The sequence below is a fragment of the Aulonocara sp. 'chitande type north' Nkhata Bay genome, linkage group LG9 (assembly GCF_057382095.1).
Source record: "Aulonocara sp. 'chitande type north' Nkhata Bay isolate Kocher_YH1m ecotype deep benthic linkage group LG9, A_spYH_male_GT1.1, whole genome shotgun sequence".
NCBI lineage: Eukaryota > Metazoa > Chordata > Actinopteri > Cichliformes > Cichlidae > Aulonocara > Aulonocara sp. 'chitande type north' Nkhata Bay.
In genome coordinates this window covers 6,990,378-7,015,767 of record NC_141352.1, presented here as the reverse complement: position 1 = coordinate 7,015,767, position 25,390 = coordinate 6,990,378, and the positions used below count along the sequence as shown (strand labels likewise).

Genomic DNA, 25,390 nt, shown 5'->3' with positions numbered 1-25,390 from the left:
CATCTGACAGGACACAGGATTACTGGAACATCATTTTATTAGTGTTCTTGGATCTGAACATTAATTTTAACCATAAATAAAAAAAGAAATCTATGGACAAAAATGCCCACGCTTCCCACAGAAATATAAAAATATAGAAAACAGAAAAATTAAAAACATTTAAAATGAATTTTAATAGTTTAAAGGTAAATATTAAGGGGAGAAAATATGCATTTATAATTTTTTATTTTAAATATAACCCGTCAAAAAAAACCCTAAATAAATTAAATGTAAAAATTATGAAATACAAACTACTTCTGTATTTAACAAGAACTTTTTTTTCTTTAAACAGAACATCAGTGTTAACAACAATTGGCAATCTGACCAAGATGTAAAACCACAGCTCTCTAAACAGTTATTTTAGTTCATTTTTTTCTGCCTTTTTGCAGTTAATCCTCTGTTTCTTACAAAATCTCTTATGTTTTGAACTGTTCTTCCTGCCAACACCGGATCTTCTACCAATTTGCAATGACTGCATTCATTTTTGGTGGCTAGTTTCCCTTCGTTTATGTGGTCTTTAAAATGCCTCATCACTGCAGCAACCTCAGCCTTGGACCACATGTTTTTGGGAGCTCTTCGGGAATTGTGGGATTGAGCAGCATTTTTCTCTGGAAGATATATAAAGTAGTAGTAGTTAAAACAAACAAAAAACCAAACAAAAAAAACAAAAAACATTTGGTGGTTAAAAGAATGGATGCTACCCTGTACTAACTTCTGAAATGTGTTGCTACCATCAATATCAAAACGAGCTAAAATTCTCTTTGAAAATTTATCAAATTTCTAAAATGAGACATTTAGTGTTCCGCTGTGAATAAAAGACTGAATAAAAAGTTGAATAAAAGTCTCTTGATGCATGCTCAATCATCCAGGTAAGTAAATCCCAAAACGTTGATTCTGTTAATCTGGACGTAGCGTTTTCAGTGGGAGAAACATTTTGTCACTCATCCAAGTGACTTTTTGCCACCACTCTGCAGTTTGCCATATGTTGCAAAGTGATGAAACAATAATAAGCTTAGAGAACCAACTGCACCCCTTACCTTCAGAGGGAGCAGCAGTCTCACTTGCTGCAGGCATTGTGAGTGGTCCTTCATCTGCTGATTACACAATTTGATTAAGTTTTAATATTTGTAACAAACATTTTATCCACAGAAACCAAGCTAGTGGTAACTTACCACAATCTACAGTGTCTTGGAGCTGCGCTGTGTTTGTGGAATCAGCTACTGCATGTACAGGCTCACTGGTGCCACACGCCAACATTGTGAGTGCTGTGTCATCATCATCTGATTCACTTTCACTGTCCTTTGTTTCAGCATCACTTAATGCAATTTCATCTGAGAAATTGTGGGAAAACCCCCCCAAAAAACCAAACACAAACCCCCCAAAAACCTCACATTAACAACGAGATATGACAAAATACAGAACAAATACTGGAAATTATAGTACATAGTTTTACTATTTAAGGCCACCACTCTGCAGTTTGCCAAATGTTGCAAAGTGATGAAACAATAGACTTCAAGAACCTTAAATCATGGACATTTAACAGAATGGTCTGTGCTTTTAGGTTTTAATTCGGTTGATAAAGCATAATATTCAACTACTGCCCTAATATTTGCTCCTTTCAATACAAACCTTCTATTTTGATCTCATCCAGTGATTTCCCCTGGATCTGGGAAAGTTGTCCTTTTTCCAGTGTTAAAAGCAGTTTGGAAATCTTGGCCAGCTGTGTTGTGGGAACTGGTAATCTGTAGAATTCGCGGTGAACGCGGATATCATGACCCAGGAAATCTGCAACCTGATCAAGTTCGTTGTTTTTCAAATTAAGGACTTGTGAGAGTGTGGCAACATGTTTTCTGAGCTGTGTCGATCTTAGATACTCAGGCTGCTTTGCTCCACACTGGTGTGCATGAACACGCAAGGAGTCCATTCCTCTGTAATGACTCATTGATCGGGGTCTTGCAAAGAGGTAGATATTAGTGGCACAAATACCACAGTCAGGCCTCCTACTAACCAGTAGTGACAGAGCATCCAGCATGCTTGGTGTTAGCAGAACTGGAACATTTCTGTCCCTTTTTCCCATTATTTCTATTCTACAGAAATAGTTACAGAGTCTCTGTTCCATTTCTGAGAGCCCCATGGCAACATCTGTGTGGAGTGCTGTTTTGTCTCTTTCAAGAAAACTTTTGAGGCGCATCTTTGAAACCTCTCCAGAACGTCTTCGGTTGAACACAATGATTTGTGAGAGTGTAACTTGTGCAAGTTGGGCATAATTCTGAGCTGTGGCTTCGTTCTCCAAGCTGCAAAAGGCACTTTCTGCAGATTTTTGAAGGTAGTGATGGAGAATCCGAACATCTTCTGTAAAGGGCAATGTTGATGGCTTGTTAAACTTTGCCTCACTCAATGTGTTCAAGGCACGGTGAGACACCATCTCAGACCATTTGGAGACATACAACTTCTTGAACGCATCAGTGGACTTGATTAGGGCTTCATCCTCTGTCATGAGGGCACGACAATGGATAATGTCAGACATTTTATGCAGTGTATGTCCCAGTTTCAGCGCAAGGCTTGGAGTTTTGTATGACAGTGTCTCTTCATCAAAACCTGAAACTTTCTTTACTGCTTGCACAACTCTCTGGAAATTAGCAGGCTTAATAGCTTCTTCCATGTTATGCACTGAGAATTCTGTGCGCAGACACAACAACAAACGTCCCGCTTCACGAAGCTTCTGTCGTATATAATCATACTTTGTAGGGTCTTGTCCATGTTTATTGTAGAGGGACTGGGCAAACTGAATAACAGTAAAGTCATTTCGCACAGCTGAGGCAATCTCATCTTGTTTCATAACAGCAAGAACCTTCCAGACTCCACTTGACACCTGCGGATAACACTGAGACTCCAGAGTTAAAGCCAGGCCGAGTACTTTGGTTCTTCCAGGTTCTTTATCCGTGTCATCTTTTGGTTTGTTAGGACATCTGCGGACATGTCTCCAAAGATCCTTGCGAACATACATCCCTTGACAATAAAAGCAATGAGCAAACTTTCCCTCTACTGCTTTAATCTTGGGTCTTCTCTTCACTTTCAGTGGTCCCACTCCACCATGCAAAACTGCAGCATTATGCTTAAAATTTCCCTTATTTCTCAATTTCTCTAACAGACTTTTACGCTCGTTTGAGTCTCTAGGCAGGGAAAATGCATGCACAACATCAGGAGCCGTTTTGTGCGTTTTCAGGTGGCGGGAAATTTTAGCTTGTGGTTTGCCACAAAAATAGCAGTAATTTCTTTTACTTAAAGTCATTTTTTCTGATTCAGTTTCGCAAAGCTCACTTTTATCTTGTGGCTTGTCCTTTGTCAAGTTGTGGATTAAATTCGTTGAATCTGATTGTTCATGCGCTTTGGAGATGTCATCTTGGCATAGCAGACCTTTTGATGTGCTTGGCAATAATGAGATGTCTTCATCTGAATCTTCATCATATGACTCTGAATCTGGCACATATTCTTCTTCTGATATGCTGTGGTTGCCATCATCATCGCTTGATATTTGATCCAGAACTGAATGTGGCAATCCATCCTCCCCTGAATATTCAGAAATTTCTTCTTTCTGGAATGTAAGAACAAAAGTTTTTTTAATTGATCAATACTTTAGACAGGTAAAAAATAAACTGAAAAAAAGTCAAGCCAAATATGAATGGGATACACACCTGTGTTGACTGGTGGCAATTCTGATTTGCCAATTTTGCAAGGCAAGATTTGTGCCAGACCCCTAAACAAACTGAAACACATTTTGATAGACTTAATTTAGCTTTGCAGTTCTATTTAAGTGAAGTAGTTTTTTGTCAAAGCATTGCAGTAATGTCAAATGCTGAAAAAACAAAAAAAAACAAAACTGTTCACATTAAGGATATTTTAATGACTACACATACACTGCTAATCCCCCTCCCCCCCCCAAAAAAGGACATCCCAGATGTGAATGAAGGAATTATTCTTATTAAATACTTTGTTCTTTAGGTAGTTGAGTGGCATGAAAGTGTGTAGTTGAATGTGTGTGGCCTCCAGATGCCTGTACGACTTCCCTACAATGCCTGGGCATGCTCGGGATGAGGTGGCGGATGGTCTCCTGAAGGATCTCCTCCAAGACCTGGACTAAAGCATCTGCCAACCCCTGGACAGTTTGTGGTGGATGGAGTGAGACATGATGTCCCAGATGTGCTCAATTGGATTCAGGTCTGGGGAACAGGCGGGCCAGTCCATAGCATCAATGCCTTTGTCATGGAGGAACTGCTGACATACTCCAGCCACATGAGGCCCAGTGTCGTCTCGCATTAGGTGGACCCCAGGGCCAAATGCACCAGCATGTGGTCTCACAAAGGGTCCGAGGACCTCATCTTGTTACCCAATGACAGTCAGGCTCTCTGGCAGGCACAGAAATGCCACCCCTCACCATTACTGACCCACTGCCAATATGATCATGCTGGAGGATGTTGCAGGCAGCAGAACATTCCCCACGGCATCTCCAGACTGTCACGTGCTCAGTTTGAACCTCCTTTCAGCTGTGAGGAGCATAGGGTGCCCGTGCTGAAGTTGCCAAACTTTGTGTTTTCTGGCAAATGCCAAACATCCTGCATGGTGTTGGACTGCAAGCTCAATCCCCACCTGTGGATGCTGGACCCTCAAGTCACCCTCATGAAGTCAGTTTCTGACCATTTGAGCAGACAGATGCACATTTGTGGCCTGTTTGAGGTCATTTTGCAGGGCTCCTCTTGTTCCTCCTTGCACAAAGGTGGAGGTAGCGGTCCTGCTGCTGGGTTGTTGCCCTCCTATGGCCTACTCCACATCCAGGTAGCACCTCCATGCTCTGGACACTACACTAACAGACACAGCAAACCTTCTTGCCACAGCTCACATTGATGTGCTACGCTAGATGAGCTGCACTACCTGAGCCCCTTGTGTGGGTTGTAGACTGTCTCATGCTACCACTAAAATGAAATCACCGCCAGCATTCAAAAGTGACCATAACATCAGCCAGAAAGCATAGGTGCTGAGAAGTGGTCTGTGGTCACCACCTGCAGAACCAGTCCTTTATTATGGTGAATTGACTATAATTTCCACTTGTTGTCTACTCTATTTGCAAAACAGCATGTGAAACTGGTTGTCAGTGTTACTTCCTAAGTGAACAGTTTGATTTCACAGAAGTGTGACTGACTTGGAGTAACATCGCATTGTTTAAGTGTTCCCTTTATTATTTTGAGCAGTTTATGTTATGGAATGGGGAATTGAGGACAATCCCAAGTATACCATTTTTACAAGGTCCTGCACCAATGAGGTAATACTGCATTTCTTTAATTAGACGTGACCACCCATTAATTAAAAAGGGAGCAGTGTTCATTTCAGCACGTCTTAACTTGTTGAACTCTATTAATGCTTTTTACTATACACTGTACCTATTCACTAAATGTCTCACCTTTGCACTTAAAGCCAAGCCACTTGAGGGAGGAAACCGGTCCCACACACTGAATGCACTTGTCCAAAGATGATATTGTTGTGCACACCAGACGATGATTGTGACACTGTTAGCAAAATATTGCAACATTTATTTGTTTTGGACAGTTGGAAAGGTGTGTTTTCAATTCAGTTGCAGATATCAACTAATAAACTTCGTCCATGTAAATCACATCACACCCAGGTGACTGCCAAACACACACACACACAGCATCCATAAAGAATGATGATAGATTAAATTATTAGTTCATTAAGTGGTACACTGGATTATATTTACCCTTTCAGGCTCTGGATGTTTCAGGTCCAGATCATTGTTTGGAAAGCTGTTTGGTTGTGGCTTTAGGCAGCTCACAGTCTTCTGAATCTGGCTGGTCTCAGTCTTCGTGTGTAACAGATAGAGAATGAAGACAAAAGAACAGTAATCTGACAGTTACTAAAAATGCATCACTCAAGAGGATGAATAGACCATTTCACTATTGGCAAATAGCGTAAGGTACACATCGTGCATGAGAAACATTCATTAAAATCTGTCCTAGGTCAATGTTACCTCTTCAAAATCTTGCACTGAAGAAGAATGCATGGCTTCTGAGCCTTGCTGAGGCATTTCTTCATCAAGATCCTGCAACAAAGAAAAGATGGCACAAAGATTAGACCAAGTGCTCTTCTTGCAACTGTACTGGGCAGTCCTGTGCTTCTGTCTTTAATTTGCATGTGTGTGTGTGTGTGTGTGTGGGGGGGGGGCTTTCCACTCAAGAAATGTTTTCTTCTGAAAAAAATACTGGCTACAATAGTTAACAACTGATTCCTTTGCAATCATCCATCCTCTTCCACTTATCCTTATCAGGATTGTGGGGTAGCAGTTTTGGGGCCTATACCAGCTACCATAGGGCAGTACAACCTGGACAGATCACCAGTCTAACATGGAAGGACAAGCATTTGCATTCACACCAAAGGGCAGTTTTGAATCACCAGTTAACCTAACCCCATAAGCTACATCTTTGGACTGTGGGAAGAAGCCAGAGTACACAGCGAGAGAGCCCATGCACTACCAGCAGTAAAAAGTGCCTAAAACAAGTTAAGTTGTATAGTACTATCTATCTTAATGTTCAAGCCTGAGTTTCAAACCACATAGAAACAAAGCACATGTAGTCAGTTCTGCATGCTGTAGGTCAAACTGTCAAGAAATACGAGAAGACCCCTCCTAAAACCAGAGTGATGTCACCATGAAGCAAACTTTGACAGAGTCTCCCAATAACAGTGTGGTCCTCCTAAGTCACATTTGGGTGGTTAACACACACACACACACACACACACTCAGATGTTATCCAGACTTGCACTTTGAAACAATGAAAAGGACCTACAAGCCACAGTCCATGTAAATCACATCACACCCAGGTGACTGCCAAACACAAACACACACACAGCATCCATAAAGAATGATGATAGATTAAATTATTAGTTCATTAAGTGGTACACTGGATTATATTTACCCTTTCAGGCTCTGGATGTTTCAGGTCCAGATCATTGTTTGGAAAGCTGTTTGGTTGCGGCTTTAGGCAGCTCACAGTCTTCTGAATCTGGCTGGTCTCAGTCTTCGTGTGTAACAGATAGAGAATGAAGACAAAAGAACAGTAATCTGACAGTTACTAAAAATGCATCACTCAAGAGGATGAATAGACCATTTCACTATCGGCAAATAGCGTAAGGTACACATCGTGCATGAGAAACATTCATTAAAATCTGTCCTAGGTCAATGTTACCTCTTCAAAATCTTGCACTGAAGAAGAATGCATGGCTTCTGAGCCTTGCTGAGGCATTTCTTCATCAAGATCCTGCAACAAAGAAAAGATGGCACAAAGATTAGACCAAGTGCTCTTCTTGCAACTGTACTGGGCAGTCCTGTGCTTCTGTCTTTAATTTGCATGTGTGTGTGTGTGTGTGTGTGGGGGGGGCTTTCCACTCAAGAAATGTTTTCTTCTGAAAAAAATACTGGCTACAATAATTAACAACTGATTCCTTTGCAATCATCCATCCTCTTCCACTTATCCTTATCAGGATTGTGGGGTAGCAGTTTTGGGGCCTATACCAGCTACCATAGGGCAGTACAACCTGGACAGATCGCCAGTCTAACATGGAAGGACAAGCATTTGCATTCACACCAAAGGGCAGTTTTGAATCACCAGTTAACCTAACCCCATAAGCTACATCTTTGGACTGTGGGAAGAAGCCAGAGTACACAGCCAGAGAGAGCCCATGCATTACAGCAGTAAAAAGTGCCTAAAACAAGTTAAGAAGTTGTATAGTACTATCTATCTTAATGTTCAAGCCTGAGTTTCAAAAAATTTCAACATAGAAACAAAGCACATGCAGTCAGCTCTGCATGCTGTAGGTCAAACTGTCAAGACATACGAGAAGACCCCTCCTAAAACCAGAGTGATGTCACCATGAAGCAAACTTTGACGGAGTCCCCCAATAACAGTGTGGTCCTCCTAAGTCACATTTGGGTGGTTAACACACACACACACACACACACACTCAGATGTTATCCAGACTTGCACTTTGAAACAATGAAAAGGACCTACAAGCCACGGTCCATGTAAATCACATCACACCCAGGTGACTGCCAAACACACACACACACAGCATCCATAAAGAATGATGATAGATTAAATTATTAGTTCATTAAGTGGTACACTGGATTATATTTACCCTTTCAGGCTCTGGATGTTTCAGGTCCAGATCATTGTTTGGAAAGCTGTTTGGTTGTGGCTTTAGGCAGCTCACAGTCTTCTGAATCTGGCTGGTCTCAGTCTTCGTGTGTAACAGATAGAGAATGAAGACAAAAGAACAGTAATCTGACAGTTACTAAAAATGCATCACTCAAGAGGATGAATAGACCATTTCACTATTGGCAAATAGCGTAAGGTACACATCGTGCATGAGAAACATTCATTAAAATCTGTCCTAGGTCAATGTTACCTCTTCAAAATCTTGCACTGAAGAAGAATGCATGGCTTCTGAGCCTTGCTGAGGCATTTCTTCATCAAGATCCTGCAACAAAGAAAAGATGGCACAAAGATTAGACCAAGTGCTCTTCTTGCAACTGTACTGGGCAGTCCTGTGCTTCTGTCTTTAATTTGCATGTGTGTGTGTGTGTGTGTGTGGGGGGGGGGCTTTCCACTCAAGAAATGTTTTCTTCTGAAAAAAATACTGGCTACAATAATTAACAACTGATTCCTTTGCAATCATCCATCCTCTTCCACTTATCCTTATCAGGATTGTGGGGTAGCAGTTTTGGGGCCTATACCAGCTACCATAGGGCAGTACAACCTGGACAGATCGCCAGTCTAACATGGAAGGACAAGCATTTGCATTCACACCAAAGGGCAGTTTTGAATCACCAGTTAACCTAACCCCATAAGCTACATCTTTGGACTGTGGGAAGAAGCCAGAGTACACAGCCAGAGAGAGCCCATGCATTACAGCAGTAAAAAGTGCCTAAAACAAGTTAAGAAGTTGTATAGTACTATCTATCTTAATGTTCAAGCCTGAGTTTCAAAAAATTTCAACATAGAAACAAAGCACATGCAGTCAGCTCTGCATGCTGTAGGTCAAACTGTCAAGACATACGAGAAGACCCCTCCTAAAACCAGAGTGATGTCACCATGAAGCAAACTTTGACGGAGTCCCCCAATAACAGTGTGGTCCTCCTAAGTCACATTTGGGTGGTTAACACACACACACACACACACACTCAGATGTTATCCAGACTTGCACTTTGAAACAATGAAAAGGACCTACAAGCCACGGTCCATGTAAATCACATCACACCCAGGTGACTGCCAAACACACACACACACAGCATCCATAAAGAATGATGATAGATTAAATTATTAGTTCATTAAGTGGTACACTGGATTATATTTACCCTTTCAGGCTCTGGATGTTTCAGGTCCAGATCATTGTTTGGAAAGCTGTTTGGTTGCGGCTTTAGGCAGCTCACAGTCTTCTGAATCTGGCTGGTCTCAGTCTTCGTGTGTAACAGATAGAGAATGAAGACAAAAGAACAGTAATCTGACAGTTACTAAAAATGCATCACTCAAGAGGATGAATAGACCATTTCACTATCGGCAAATAGCGTAAGGTACACATCGTGCATGAGAAACATTCATTAAAATCTGTCCTAGGTCAATGTTACCTCTTCAAAATCTTGCACTGAAGAAGAATGCATGGCTTCTGAGCCTTGCTGAGGCATTTCTTCATCAAGATCCTGCAACAAAGAAAAGATGGCACAAAGATTAGACCAAGTGCTCTTCTTGCAACTGTACTGGGCAGGCCTGTGCTTCTGTCTTTAATTTGCATGTGTGTGTGTGTGGGGGGGGGGGGCTTTCCACTCAAGAAATGTTTTCTTCTGAAAAAAATACTGGCTACAATAGTTAACAACTGATTCCTTTGCAATCATCCATCCTCTTCCACTTATCCTTATCAGGATTGTGGGGTAGCAGTTTTGGGGCCTATACCAGCTACCATAGGGCAGTACAACCTGGACAGATCGCCAGTCTAACATGGAAGGACAAGCATTTGCATTCACACCAAAGGGCAGTTTTGAATCACCAGTTAACCTAACCCCATAAGCTACATCTTTGGACTGTGGGAAGAAGCCAGAGTACACAGCCAGAGAGAGCCCATGCATTACAGCAGTAAAAAGTGCCTAAAACAAGTTAAGAAGTTGTATAGTACTATCTATCTTAATGTTCAAGCCTGAGTTTCAAAAAATTTCAACATAGAAACAAAGCACATGCAGTCAGCTCTGCATGCTGTAGGTCAAACTGTCAAGACATACGAGAAGACCCCTCCTAAAACCAGAGTGATGTCACCATGAAGCAAACTTTGACGGAGTCCCCCAATAACAGTGTGGTCCTCCTAAGTCACATTTGGGTGGTTAACACACACACACACACACACTCAGATGTTATCCAGACTTGCACTTTGAAACAATGAAAAGGACCTACAAGCCACGGTCCATGTAAATCACATCACACCCAGGTGACTGCCAAACACACACACACACGGCATCCATAAAGAATGATGATAGATTAAATTATTAGTTCATTAAGTGGTACACTGGATTATATTTACCCTTTCAGGCTCTGGATGTTTCAGGTCCAGATCATTGTTTGGAAAGCTGTTTGGTTGCGGCTTTAGGCAGCTCACAGTCTTCTGAATCTGGCTGGTCTCAGTCTTCGTGTGTAACAGATAGAGAATGAAGACAAAAGAACAGTAATCTGACAGTTACTAAAAATGCATCACTCAAGAGGATGAATAGACCATTTCACTATCGGCAAATAGCGTAAGGTACACATCGTGCATGAGAAACATTCATTAAAATCTGTCCTAGGTCAATGTTACCTCTTCAAAATCTTGCACTGAAGAAGAATGCATGGCTTCTGAGCCTTGCTGAGGCATTTCTTCATCAAGATCCTGCAACAAAGAAAAGATGGCACAAAGATTAGACCAAGTGCTCTTCTTGCAACTGTACTGGGCAGTCCTGTGCTTCTGTCTTTAATTTGCATGTGTGTGTGTGTGTGTGTGTGTGGGGGGGGGGGGGCGGCTTTCCACTCAAGAAATGTTTTCTTCTGAAAAAAATACTGGCTACAATAATTAACAACTGATTCCTTTGCAATCATCCATCCTCTTCCACTTATCCTTATCAGGATTGTGGGGTAGCAGTTTTGGGGCCTATACCAGCTACCATAGGGCAGTACAACCTGGACAGATCGCCAGTCTAACATGGAAGGACAAGCATTTGCATTCACACCAAAGGGCAGTTTAGAATCACCAGTTAACCTAACCCCATAAGCTACATCTTTGGACTGTGGGAAGAAGCCAGAGTACACAGCCAGAGAGAGCCCATGCATTACAGCAGTAAAAAGTGCCTAAAACAAGTTAAGAAGTTGTATAGTACTATCTATCTTAATGTTCAAGCCTGAGTTTCAAAAAATTTCAACATAGAAACAAAGCACATGCAGTCAGCTCTGCATGCTGTAGGTCAAACTGTCAAGACATACGAGAAGACCCCTCCTAAAACCAGAGTGATGTCACCATGAAGCAAACTTTGACGGAGTCCCCCAATAACAGTGTGGTCCTCCTAAGTCACATTTGGGTGGTTAACACACACACACACACACACACTCAGATGTTATCCAGACTTGCACTTTGAAACAATGAAAAGGACCTACAAGCCACGGTCCATGTAAATCACATCACACCCAGGTGACTGCCAAACACACACACACACAGCATCCATAAAGAATGATGATAGATTAAATTATTAGTTCATTAAGTGGTACACTGGATTATATTTACCCTTTCAGGCTCTGGATGTTTCAGGTCCAGATCATTGTTTGGAAAGCTGTTTGGTTGCGGCTTTAGGCAGCTCACAGTCTTCTGAATCTGGCTGGTCTCAGTCTTCGTGTGTAACAGATAGAGAATGAATATACAGTGCATTTTTGAAGAGGCTTTTGAAACATTAAATAAACTGTATGAGAAAGATAAGTTTCAAGCTATTGTCTTTAAAATATTCACTGTCATGTATAGAGAATTTAAGGCCCTATGATTAAGAGACAAATAGTCAGTGTGATTTCTTTATTTTTTAAGCCATTGCTAAAGGAGTAAAACAATCACCTGTAGCAGCAACGAACTGTCACTAGGGCCCATTTATCTTCAAGGGACAAAATTTAAAATGAATCTAACTAAAGAGGCTACACAGCAAAATCTCCAGTGTTAAATTAACACTAGAGAGTGTCTATATGGGTCCACACAACACTGTTGAGTGTTGAATTAACACTTTTGACAGTGTTATATGTTTAAAAGTAACCTAGTCAGTTTTGAAGATTAACAAAGACTAACACTGAGCAGTGCTGATTTTCTAACACTGGAATATTTCTAACATTTTGAGTTATTTTCCAGTGTTAGAAAATCAGCACTGCTCAGTGTTAGCCATTGTTAATCTTCAAAACTGACTAGGTTACTTTTAAACATATAACACTGTCAAAAGTGTTAATTTAACACTCAACAGTGTTGTATTTAACACTCAGAGGTGTGGACCCTTATAGACACTCTCCAGTGTTAATTTAACACTGGAGATTTTGCTGTGTAGAATCACATTAAACATCAATCACTGTTAAAATTTAGAAACCGAAAGCCATTTTTTATTTCTGCATACCTGCTGATATTTTTTTAGTGCTTTTAGAGGGCTTTGATGTGGCAGCCATCACAATTGCCTGTTTTCCATTAGTACCTACCCCTGTTTTTCCAGTAGGTTATAGTACCATGTAGTTTTTCAGTAACTACTGCACCAAGGTTCCAAGTGATCCAAAGTGATCAGAAAATTTGACATAGACTGAATGCCACCAGGTGGCTGGTCAATGGTGTCACTCGATAAGTTATGAGTGCGCCTCCTTCGTGAAAATCCAAGCCATCATTTTTGAAACTCTGAAATGTTTGAAATAGCGACCAAAATTAACAGCGTGATCCCTGAATTGAACACTAAAGTATAGACTGAGCAGCAGGCATTTTGTCACCTTGACGTCCATGCTTGCTGTGGCATTTATATCACTGGATGCTCGGCTGCATTGCTATAGTTACCCCAGGCACAGTAGGTGATACTCAATTTCAGTGAAAAACTAGATGCCCTAAGTCACGTTAAGCCAATTTGAGTAGGTACAAATGTAAAAATGGCTTAGGGTATGCAATTTATCAGTTCCAAAAAGTACAATTGTAGAAATACCTTGCATCTCCAGAGCCAATCCGAGTCACCATAATTATAGTCTATTTCTTCGCCTGGACTTATGTCTCTGCTTGCAAATAAGCATAGATGGGGCTTTCCATTGATATTTAATATTTTCATCTTAGCACTTGGACTGATGTGGTTGTCGTTGACAAGTCTGCCTAATGACCCATCTTCTTGAGATGCATCCACACTGTGGGGTTAGGCAAAAAAGTATTAGCTTAACTAGTTAGTTAGGAAGCTTTTTTTTTCATAAATCAAAAGCAATGTGTCATTTAATCTTAATCAAACTACACTGATATAATACGCACCACCAGAGTTTTCCATCAAACTTGAATTCAAACATGAACACCTTCAGGCTGTCATGATAAACTCTGTGTCTCCGCTCACATTCTTCTTTTGTTATGAGTTTACCTCTGTATTCCAAAAGAAAGTCTCCTTTTTGGAATGGAACAGTCGTGAAAATGCCCCGACCTGAATTGCAGAGGCATACCAAGTGAGTGACAAAAGACAAAGTGACAAACTCCAAATCTAATCCAAACTAAAGACCAACTTACCTTTGAAGGCATTTATGTAGTGGATATCAAGTCCCAGTTTGTCCCTTCCAGCAGAAACATGACAGACTGCATCCTCCCGTGGAGGAATGCGTCTCCTTCGCATGTTCTCCTGTACGATTGGCTGTATTACCAAAGCATATAAAGTATTACGATTATCGTCATCATTGTCATCATCATCAGTAGTAGCAGAACTAGCAGTAGTGTAGTTTACAGCATAAACACAGCTGACTTATTCATAGTGCTAATTTATGCCTTCTTTTAAAATGTTAAAGGCCTAGTACTCAAAATGGCGACATGTGACATTTCTGTAATGGCGACTGCAGAGAGTGATACAAGTACTGAGAAAGCTTAGGCATCAAAACTGTAAGAAGTTTTTTCTTCAGGCATATAAATAAATACACGACTAAATACACTTATACCCTTGCTTTTATTTTAGGGCTGTCAGCAGAATGACAGACATTGGACAAACTGCCCGAAATTAGCTAACAGCGACATCAGGGATTTTGACTCAGACTGCGCTGGTTTAATTGTTAATCGCGTTAGTCGCGATGTCGGCATTAACACGTTTAAGCCACAATAATGCTTTAACACCGAGTAAATCCTAACACGGGTTAGCCCGCTTTATCGCGTTGACGCGGTTAGTCGTCAGCCCTATTTTATTTACTCAATGACAAACGCTGGGGCCGTTTTACTTCTTCAAAGACTCACTAACAGTCCATAAAGCATAATCCATTTATTTCAACAAAGGAACTGTATTCTGAATAGCACCTTTTAAAATGGTAACTGTAATGGAATACAGTTACTCATATTTTGCATTCTAAATACGTAACGCCGGTTGATGCATTCCGTTACTCCCAAACACTGTGCATACATCATCTTTTGTCGTTTTGTGAAAAAAAAAAAGGAAAAAAAAAAAGGTTCAATCACTGATTCTGTGGGGTCAAAGGTATTTTCTGGCTGCAGCTGCTATTAGCAGTGATGGAAATTTGAAACCCTTTTTGTCATGGCTGCAGAAGCACTTATGTATTCACACGAGCGTTAGGGTTGCAAACGCCTGTCCTAAGAAAGTAGAATTTAGTCAAACAGAAAAGCAAAGTGGCTTCCAAAAACAGAACATATGAATTTCATACTGTAAATTACAATATGAACATATTAATCAAAATTTAACTGCAGCGAAAAAAGTTCAACCTAAAGCATTTACTTTCTTCTGGCACTGCTTAGAGAAAAGGCATTGATCCTGCTGTTCAAGTCCAAATCAGAAAGTTCAGACTGAATTTGACAAGTGAATTTCATCATAAGCCTCTCTGTATTATCCTGTATTAATTGTCAACATCCTGAACATTTGTAAAAACCCGAGTCTGTCAGGGCTCTGTGTGCGGGCAGGTGGAGATGTGGATCCAAGTGCAGGACTCTCAGACGGAAATATAACTGAAAACCACAGCTTTATTGCTGGCACCAACAAATCAGAAACCAAACATGAAAACACTAACTGGAACACACAGGCAGGATCTGAGGGTACGATGCGACACTGAGCACAGGAAAACACAGGGCTAATATACACAGGGTGGTAATCAGCGAATGGGCAACAGGAGGGAGACACAGCTGGGAGAGATCAGGGTTAACGAGACGGGGGGAACCAAGCTGCACACACTAACATAAGACAAAGACTTTCACAATAAACCAGGAAACATGGATTACTAAACAAGCATGCAGACTTTACACTGAGAGACAGACAGACAGAATGACACATGGAACCTGAACTAAACTAAACGTGAGATATAACTGAGAACAAATCCTTAAGCACGGATAAACAGAAACAAGAAACTAATAATAATCATCATCACTACGAGAATAAGAAAACAATCCATGAAGCAGAATTAAACCGAAATATAATAAACTCAAAATACTGGGTCCAACGGACCCAGAACCGTGACAGAGTCGGTAACTATGGAAAATGTTGAAAATAATATGCAATCAGCAACTAATTACACCCATGCGGTGTGCGTAAACCAGAAAGACTATCATGAGAAAACGTTGTCACTGCTCAGAGACAAAAATACTTAAGAGCCCCTGAAACGAGACCCAGGAAGTGGTTACAGGAAGAGGGTGATAGACTGTCTGAAGCAGTTAGAACAAGACAATCCTATTGATTGATCTCATACCACAGGTTATACGCAGGGGAAGCTACACCAAGTTTGTATGGTTTACCGACGATACATATATATCTACATATATACATATACCTTTAAGCCCGATTGTCTGTATGATCAACTTAGTCACCTATAACATCTCTAAGAGGAAACAATGGCTTTCTGGCTTCGATCCTCAACCCGTGGGTGGGCAGCTCTGAGCACCACATCCAGAACACTTTGGATTTTGTTGAGAAGGTGAGAGATGTCATGGAGGCACATGAAACCATGGTCTCGTACGACGTTACATCTCTCTTCACTTCCGCGTTGGAGGGAGTTAGTAAGAGATTACTGGATGACCCCAATCTCAGCAACAGGACCACTCTCAGCATCGACCAAGTGTGTTTGCTTTAGGAACTGTGTCTTAATTCCACATATTCCATATACAAGGGCATAACGTTGGGGCCAACTTGTACATGGAAGAAGTGGAAAAGAGGGCTTTGCTATCCCACCCTGGAACACCACCAAGCCATTGGTTCAGATTTGTGGATGACACCTGGCTGAAAATCAAATCTCAGGACGTACCACATTTCAGGGTTGACCGACACATCAAATTCACCAGGGAGGATATGAAAAGTGTCAGGTTAGCCTTCTTAGACTGTGAGATTTCCATCAGTAATGGGGGACATCTAAAAGCTGATATGTACCGTAAACCTACACATACGGATCAGTATTTAAGTTTGTTTTTTTTTACTTTCTATTTATTTATTTACAGTATGAGAATACAGTCATTTATAATTATTCCGTACAAAGGGTATACACAATCCATTTTTCCCAGAGCTTCTTGAATTTCTCCAGCTCCAGTCTAAGGACAAACGTAAGCATCTCCATTCCAAAAATTTCTTTCACTATCCCATGCCACTGGGCCAGAGTTGGAAGATTGGCCTTTAGCCATCTTCGGGTTATGGCCTTTCTGCTGCTAGCCAAAAGTATTTTCAATAAATAATTATCTTTATGTGGAAGTGTCTTAGGTATCTTGCCAAGATACAAGGTAACAAATGAATAGTCCATTTTTATCCTGATTATTTTGTTTATCTCAATGGCCACCTCCCCCCAATATGGCTGGATTCTTGGGCAGGCCCAGAAGACATGGAAATGGTTTGCCATGGGCGAGCCACAGCCTCTCCAACATAGGCATTTAATGAAGCCATCTCTTGCTAGTACCCTAAATAGATATTCCCAACCCACCAAGTCAAAAGCCTTTTCGGCATCTAAGCTAATCAACATTGCACTAATATTTCCTATGTTATGTGGTTCATCACTTGTAATGTTCTCCTTAAGTTATCTTGAGTCTGTCTATTTGAAACAAAGCCTGTCTGATCTAAGTCTATCAGCTCCGGAATAATTGATTCCAGTCTCTTAGATAATATTGAAGCAAATAATTTATAGTCCACATTAAGGACGGATATTGGCCTATATCATGGCTATTCAACTACGAAGTTAGTTGGGCCAGATTTTCAAACCGAGGAATTTATCTGGGCCAGATATTTTTTTTTGAAGCCAGTAAGCAGCAGATCATGATCAATTTCAAACCCACACAACTGTACTGAAAAACAAGTAATTTTTTTATTCTTTTTCCCCTGTAAATCACAAATGCACACCAAAAGGTCCATTTAAAAAAAAGGGAGCTATAACTGAACTATTTTTTGCACATTTGAAATAATAATAATAATAACAAAAAAACATTTTGATAATTCCCTTTCAAATTAAAATAAATATTTCGCTGACCACTCACTTTTCCTGCCATGGATGAAGCCTCCTCCGTCACAAGTATACAGACACGCTTCATATCCAGACCATTTTCCTCAAAAAGAGCTGAAATCTTCTCAAACATTATTTCGCCAGCTGTGTGTCCCTCTAACGGTAGTAAGCCGAGCAATTTCCCATCCAAAAAATGGAGATATACGCACAAATTCCTGTTGGATTTGTGTTAGTACTGATTTCTCATTCAAAATACTGGTGTTGAGTCTCCAAAGTGTATTTTTCCGTTGTTTAGTCCGAGTACGGTGCAGGGTTAGGTACACACGTGAATGATCAGATAAATCTCTGACCACTATTTTACAATCTTCAACCTTATGCCAGTATGATTTATACATAAAAAAGTAGTCAATTCTTTTTTTTTTTTTTCTTTTTTTTTTTTGCCTGTCCCGTTTGGCTCTTTTGCCATCAGAATTGTTGTCTAAAGGTAAAGAAAGATGCCCAACGGATTTACTTTACCAAATTGACCATCCCAGCCTTGCCGTAATGGTCCATTTGATTCACCTTTTATTGTTTATTTTATTTTCACTTACTGAATATGGGACAGACTTGACTGGGGGAAAGAAGGGGAGAAAGAAAGAGGGAAAGAGAAACAGCTGAGAAGAGGGACGGGGGAGAAGGGCAAAAAACAAAAACCAACAGAACGGGCAGAAAAAAAAAAAGAAAAAGAAAATAAAATGCATCTATCAATCACCTGGATCACCTGCTGAGAAAGAAAAAAGAAAACAAGCAGAAGAGAACAAGAGTAATAGAATAAACAACATCACAATGATATATGGGAATATGACAGTAAATACTAAATATTAAACATTATTGTGCAGCACATAAGATCAACAGAACACAGTGTGCTTTGAGGTAGGAGCCAAAAAGGGTGTAGTTTGTGGGTGTGATCACCCGTGTGTACACCTGTGAGCATGGACGCGCTTGTTTTTAAAAGGTTCCTTCATGTAATGATCTGCTAGAGGGTGTGGGGAGCCACAGCCCCGTCCTCCAGGGCATGAAGCAGGTATGGAGGAGATCAAAACTCCAGACATCCAGAGGCCCCCAGAACACAAGAGACCAAGGAAGACCAACAGAGGGGCAGCCGCGCCACTGTCCCAGAAAGAGCTGAGGAGAGTCCCAGATGAGGGGTCACTCAGCAGCCGCGGAGCAGAAGCCAGGGGGGGTTGCAGTGACGGGCCCGTGAGCTCCGCCGGCAGCCAGCCGTGCCTGAGTGACCGAGCGCCAGGCCGAGAGGCCGGGGGCACCCCACCTCCGAAGTGGCCCGAGCGAGCCCCAGGCTCCAGGCCCCGATAAGCGGCCGCCAAGGAGTGAGCCGGTGTGTACCCGGACGCCCATCCCCGGACACAAAGAACCACCAACGCACCGATGTCTGAGGGAGTCCGCCACTGGCAGGGGAAGTGGTGGTAGGGGGAGATAGGCCTCCAAACCTTGGAGGGCCTGAGATGTCCCCAGAGAGGTAAAAGTAGTCAATTCGAGTATATACAGAACAGTGAGCAAAATAATAGGTACCGTATTTCCCGGACTACAAAGCGCACCTGAATATTAGCCGCACAAGCTAAAATCAGGGGAAAATCCTGTTTTGTACATACATTAGCCGCACCTGACTAAAAGCCGCAGGTGTTTCAATGTTGACTTATCATATGTAAGAGAATATGCACAAAGGGAATTGTCAGGAAAGAGATGGCTGTTTGGAGACACACCCCTTTTATTAATATTTTGAAAAACAAGTTATGGGTACATATTTGCACAACTTTTTAGGTATATGTAAAAGTAGCGGTAATTACAAGTACGAAACATGTACTGTGCTTCATAAATGAGTAACAAATGTAGTACATAACAATAACCTACAGCACACCGGAAAAATAGATTCGGACTACCTTTTAGGCTCAAGAAAAGTCAGTCATTCACCACCATCTTCCTGCGCACTAAAACCACCAAAGTCCTCTTCTCCAGTGTCGGATACGAACAGGCTCAGGATGGCTTCGTCATCCACTGTCAGCTTCTTTCCTTCGTTGTCACTTTCAAAACCAAACAAATCGTCGTTGTCAGTGTCAGAGTCGAACACCCTCAGAAGGGCCGTGGCGGTGTCCTCTCCATCATGCAGCAGTCCAGCCCTTCGAAATCCGTTGGTGATCATGAATGTTTTCACACTTTTCCACGCTGTCAGATTCCACCGGTGGAGTTGAGCATAACTTGCTTTTCGCAAGTTTATTGCCGCTCGTCATCCACGCCTCCCGCTGAACGCGTGGCGCTACTTTGAAGTTTGTTTTTCGCGCTACTTGTACGGCACTATGTTGCCTGGCGGATGGACATGTGACCAACATACCACTCTTGAACCCCGATACTGTGTGTCTGATCACATGCCCTTCCGCCAGGCAACGTAGTGCCGTACAACAGCGGAACAAACAAAACAAATCGTCTTACGATATGACAAAAATCATGGATAATCCATAGAAAAGCCGCACCTGACTAAAAGCCGCAGGGTTCAAAGCTTGTGCAAAAAGTAGCGGCTTATAGCCCGACAATTACGGTAAATTGTTTTTCACCTGGATGAGAGGCTCTCCACAAATCAATCAAACCCAGTTCTGTAAGCATGTTGGACCCTAATGGCATTCGAACTTTTCTTTTGCCGGTGGTTGGATGCATCCAGTTTTGGTTGGAGTTGAACATTAAGGTCGCCACCAAAAATAAGAACTCCTCGTGTTTTCAAGACCACTAAATCGAATAACTTCTCATAAAAAGATTTGGAGCTTCCTGGCGGGGCATATACATTGAATAATGTTACTTCCTCCTCTTCTAATTTACCCTTTTCCAAAATGAACCTCCCTTCTTTGTCCTTTACCTCTAAATAGAATTCAAAGTTAACAGCATTGGGGATCAGTATGGCTACTCCTCTTTTGTGGCCTGATTTATGAGACAAGTAATAGGTAGTTTGGAAACCAAATTTTTTAATTTTTCATGTTCTAAAGAAGATAGATGTGTCTCCTGCCAAAAGATTACCTGCAGCTTCTCACGTTTCATTTTAGCTATTATTTTACTCCTTTTAATCGGATTATGTAGCCCTTTTACATTTAGCGTCATTATTTTATTTTCCTGATGATGCATATAACTTTTTCAGTCTGTGTACCTTTGTGCAACATCACCCATGCTAACCAGAAAATGAACAAGAACAATGAACAAGTAAACCGAAAAAACAAAACCAAAGACTTCCAAATCCGAAGTTCAGGTGAAACCTCAAGTTGAGAGGAAATCCTCGTGCCAGTCGAGGGCCTCTCATCAGTGTCAGGGAAAATACCCAGCACCAGTATCCTTCTTTGAAGCCAGGGTTACCCAACCGGTATAAAGTTCCTTCTTTAACAAGCTCAGGGAGTAATTGCAAAAAGACTCTTCACAGAATACATGGAGAGCAGAGGAACACATGTCATTTGAGAAGTAAAAAGCCTAAGTGTATTCCTTCTCAGGTAAAAATAAAAGTAAAATAATCACTTTAGGCAGGCTCATAATTGGAGTGCTTGATGAACTGGTTGAAATAGTAACAATAAAATATTTAATTCTTAAATATAGAATTCAGCTTATACAATCCTGAGCAAAACAGTTTTCAAATTCTTGGTAGATTTACTAAGGAGTAATATGAAGTCCTCCTCTCTGCATGAGAGCAGGATGCCTCACTTTAAAGCTCCAGTGGAGACGTAATGACCCTCTTGATTTCAGTCACAAGAGTTGGATGCTCCCCGGTGGGGCCCGATGGAAGCTCCGTAGCTTCTCTCTTATCCGCCGCTGGTCCACTCCCTGTCTGCGGCGATCTGCGCCGGCCCTCTCCCACATTGCTAGTCTCTGCTGTTTTGGCGCCGTGGAGCCTGGTTCCTTGATATCATCCAGGCAGATTCCTCCGGCCCTGTCTGCTCCAGGAGAAACTAAACAGGATGCAGGTGGACCCCATCATCTGAGATGACCAGGAAGAGGAGTACAGGAGCCTGGTGAGGAACTTTGTCACATGGAGTCACACAAACCACCTGCAACTCAACACTTCAAAGACCAAGGAACTGGTTGTGGATTTCGGGAGGTCCAGACCAGGTCCACTTAGGGCTGCTCAATTAATCGAATTTTAATCACGATTACGATCTGGGCTTTCAACGATCATTAAAAATGACTGAGCCGATTATTAGCCCCTCCCTCATGCTTTACTCTCGCGCTGCTCCGTGTGGCAAATCAAGCGCACTGCTCTGCATTTCGAACACGCGTCACAACAATTAAGAGGACCCGAGGGAAGCTCGGAAAGCTAAGCAGAAGTTATTTGGAAAGGAGTGGACTGCCGTTGGTTGAAAAGAGAGGTAAAAAAAAAAAAAAACTTCAGTGGTGTGGAAACATTATGGGTTCGTGGAGTCAGACGTGGATCAAGTAGACACAGTGTGTAAACTTTGCTATGGTGTCGTAGCTGCACCACAGAACAACACTGCAAAGTTTACATTTTTCATTTCAGAATCATCAGAATCAGAATCAGAATCAGAATACTTTATTGATCCCTAGGGGAAATTATTTTTTGTTACAGTGCTCCATTTTAAACCAACATTAAGACAAGACAGACAATACGCTAACTAAGAATAGTACAATATTTATTTATTTATTTATTTATTTTATTGCAAACATTTGCACTGTTATCAGTATTTGCACACTATTTTATATTATTTTTTAAAGTAATTATTCAATACATTGTTATTGTTAACCCTTTAAAGCCGGTCAGAGCAGCATGCTCGTTTTGTATAACTATTTTTAAATCCCTGTAGAACCTGAACCGCTAAGCTAGCACAATAAATTTTTTTCCATATGAAACCAGAGGAGTTGTACTTACATCTTATGCCATCAGCTTATCCTAGGTCACGGTTTCCTTCCACATATAGCTTTGCAAAAATTGCATAAAAAGCGCTTGCAGGAACAAAAACATAATATTCCAGAAACACGCTTTGCCGATCCGATCAGCTGTTCTTAACACTTCCCACATTGAAAAAGACGTCAACGCGAACTATCGCAAGTGACGTCATTTTCGCGGAAAATGTAGTTTTTTACTTGTAGGCCTTAGAACTTGAATTGCACTGCTGGAAATAGTTTATTTTGATGCACATGCACATTCTTTGCAAATTTGCATCATAGGATTGTTTTTTTGTTTTTCCTGCAGTGTATATAAAAATTGCTGTATCTCCAAAAATAAAACTATGAAGACACTCAAAATAAATTTCCTGTTGTTGTAAACTATTTTTTGCAACTTTTTTGTATTTAAAGTTTTGAGGGATAAGCCTCTTAAATTTCTCCAAGTAGAAATATATGTAAAAAAAACAAAAACGATTTTCAATTTTTTTGTAGTTTATTGCACTTTTTTGCAATTAATGTAGTTACTATGGACTTAATACATACACATTTTTAAAATATGGGCTATAACAGTTGTATTGATGTATAGCAACTTGAAATGCTCCCACAAATGGCACTACAGCATGTAAAAAAAATATTAAAAGCTGTGGCGGACTTGGTTCTATGGTAGATCTTAAAGGGTTAAATAAATATCGTCAAATAATCGTGATCTCAATTTCAGTGAAAATAATCGTGATTATCATTTTTGCCATAATCGAGCAGCCCTAGGTCCACTGCCAGTTCAGATAGAGGGAGAGGAGGTGGAGGTGGTCAACACATACAAGTACCTCGGGCTGTGGGTGGACAACAAACTGGACTGGTCATGCAACACGCAGCACCTGTATAAAAAAGGCCAAAGCCAACTGTACTTCCTCAGGAGGCCGAGGTCTTTCAACATCTGCAGGAAGCTCCTGAGGATGTTTTACCAGTCAGTGGTTGCTGGAGTACTTTTCTATGCTGTGGTGTGCTGGGGGAGCAGCACAGCAAAGAAGGACTCATGCAGGCTGGAGAGACTGATCAGGAAGGCTGGCTCTGTGGTCGGCATGAAGCTGGACACTCTGGTGACAGTGGCAGAGAAGAGGACCTTAAAGAAACTGATGGACATTAATCAAATCAAATCAAATCAAATCACTTTTATTGTCACATCACATGTGCAGGCACACTGGCACAGCACATGCGAGTGAAATTCTTGTGTGCGAGCCCCACAAGCAACAGAGATGTGCAAACACAACAACACAAACGAGCAAAATACAAGAATGGCCAACCTGAAACTAATAAATATATGTACAATATATAATAGTGTATGCATTTCTGGATGTGTATACTAAATATTTTCCTACGTGTGTGTGTGTGTGTGTGTGTGTGTGTATACACATTTTTACAAATTAAATAGTAAAAAGAAATTAAAATAAATAATAATAATAATAATAAAATATATAAAATATACAGAGTTGAATATGTGCAAAACAAGTGGCATTTATATACAGTGTGGAGTGCATAATGTTGAAGTTCCAGTAGTGAAGCTGAGGTGTCTATGACGTGTTCAGCAGTCTGATGGCCTGATGGAAAAAGCTGTCTCTCAGTCTGCTGGTACGGGACCGGATGCTGCAGAACCTCCTTCCTGATGGAAGCAGTCTGAACAGTTTATGGCTGGGGTGACTGGAGTCCTTGATGATCCTCCCCGCTTTCCTCAGGCACCGCTTCCTGTAGATGTCTTGGAGGGAGGGAAGCTCACCTCCAATTATCCGTTCAGAGCACCGCACTACTCGCTGGAGAGCTTTGCAGTTGTAGGCGGTGCTGTTGCCATACCAGGTGGTGATGCATCCAGTGAGGATGCTCTCAATGGCACAGTGATAGAAGGTCCTGAGGATGCGGGGGCTCATGCCGAATCTTTTCAGTCTCCTGAGAAAGAAGAGGCGCTGCTGCGCCTTCTTCACTGTTTTGTTTGTGTGTACTGACCACGTAAGATCCTCAGCCAGATGTACACCAAGGAACCGGAAGCTGCTCACTCTCTCCACAGCAGCGCCGTTGATGGTGATGGGGGTGTGTACTTCTCTGCACCTCCGGAAGTCCACTATCAACTCCTTTGTCTTTGCGACGTTGAGGGTGAGATGGTTGTCTTGACACCAGTGGGTCAGGGCGCTGACCTCCTCCCTGTAAGCCGTCTCATCACCGTTGGTGATAAGACCCACCACTGTAGTGTCGTCCGCAAACTTCACAATGATGTTGGAGCTGTTAGTGGCTGTGCAGTCGTAGGTGTAGAGTGAGTACAGGAGAGGGCTCAGTACACACCCCTGTGGAGCACCAGTGTTCAGTGTGATGGGGGATGAGGTGATGCTGCCCAGTCTGACCACCTGGCGTCTGTCAGACAGGAAGCTAAGGATCCAGCTGCAGAGGGAGCTGCTCAGTCCTAGATCCTGCAGTTTCCTGTCCAGCTTCGAGGGAACGATGGTATTGAATGCTGAGCTGTAATCTACAAACAGCATCATCACATACGTGTCTCTCTTCTCCAGGTGTGACAGGGCAGTGTGTAGTGTCAGGGCTATGGCATCATCAGTGGACCTGTTGTGGCGGTATGCAAACTGTAGAGGGTCCAGTGAGTCGGGTAGTGCAGAGCAGATGAAGTCCCTGACCAGCTTCTCGAAGCATTTGCTTACGAT

The 25,390-nt window shown here is 41.6% G+C and overlaps 3 protein-coding genes across 8 annotated transcripts in view; 1 reads left to right on the top strand and 2 right to left on the bottom strand.

Moving 5' to 3' along the window:
- LOC147321506 (protein NLRC3-like) overlaps positions 1 to 25,390 on the top strand; it is a 55,828-nt gene that overhangs the window by 10,916 nt on the left and 19,522 nt on the right. The window lies entirely within an intron of this gene.
- On the bottom strand, positions 20 to 14,098 carry LOC147321507 (uncharacterized). The gene is made up of 18 exons (XM_086305539.1): positions 13,879 to 14,098; positions 13,633 to 13,795; positions 13,322 to 13,514; positions 11,899 to 12,000; positions 10,942 to 11,013; positions 10,672 to 10,773; positions 9,731 to 9,802; positions 9,461 to 9,562; positions 8,512 to 8,583; positions 8,242 to 8,343; positions 7,293 to 7,364; positions 7,023 to 7,124; positions 6,080 to 6,151; positions 5,810 to 5,911; positions 5,495 to 5,600; positions 1,212 to 1,370; positions 1,077 to 1,133; positions 20 to 647 (listed from the first exon to the last, which is right to left on the bottom strand). The coding sequence occupies exons 1-18, from the start codon at positions 13,979 to 13,981 to the stop codon at positions 400 to 402; spliced, it is 2,001 nt and encodes a 666-aa protein (XP_086161665.1). The 5' UTR covers positions 13,982 to 14,098; the 3' UTR covers positions 20 to 399.
- Positions 1,396 to 5,622, bottom strand: LOC147321508 (uncharacterized). The gene has a single exon (XM_086305531.1). It carries the CDS (start codon positions 3,329 to 3,331, stop codon positions 1,658 to 1,660), a length of 1,674 nt encoding a protein of 557 aa, XP_086161657.1. The 5' UTR covers positions 3,332 to 5,622; the 3' UTR covers positions 1,396 to 1,657.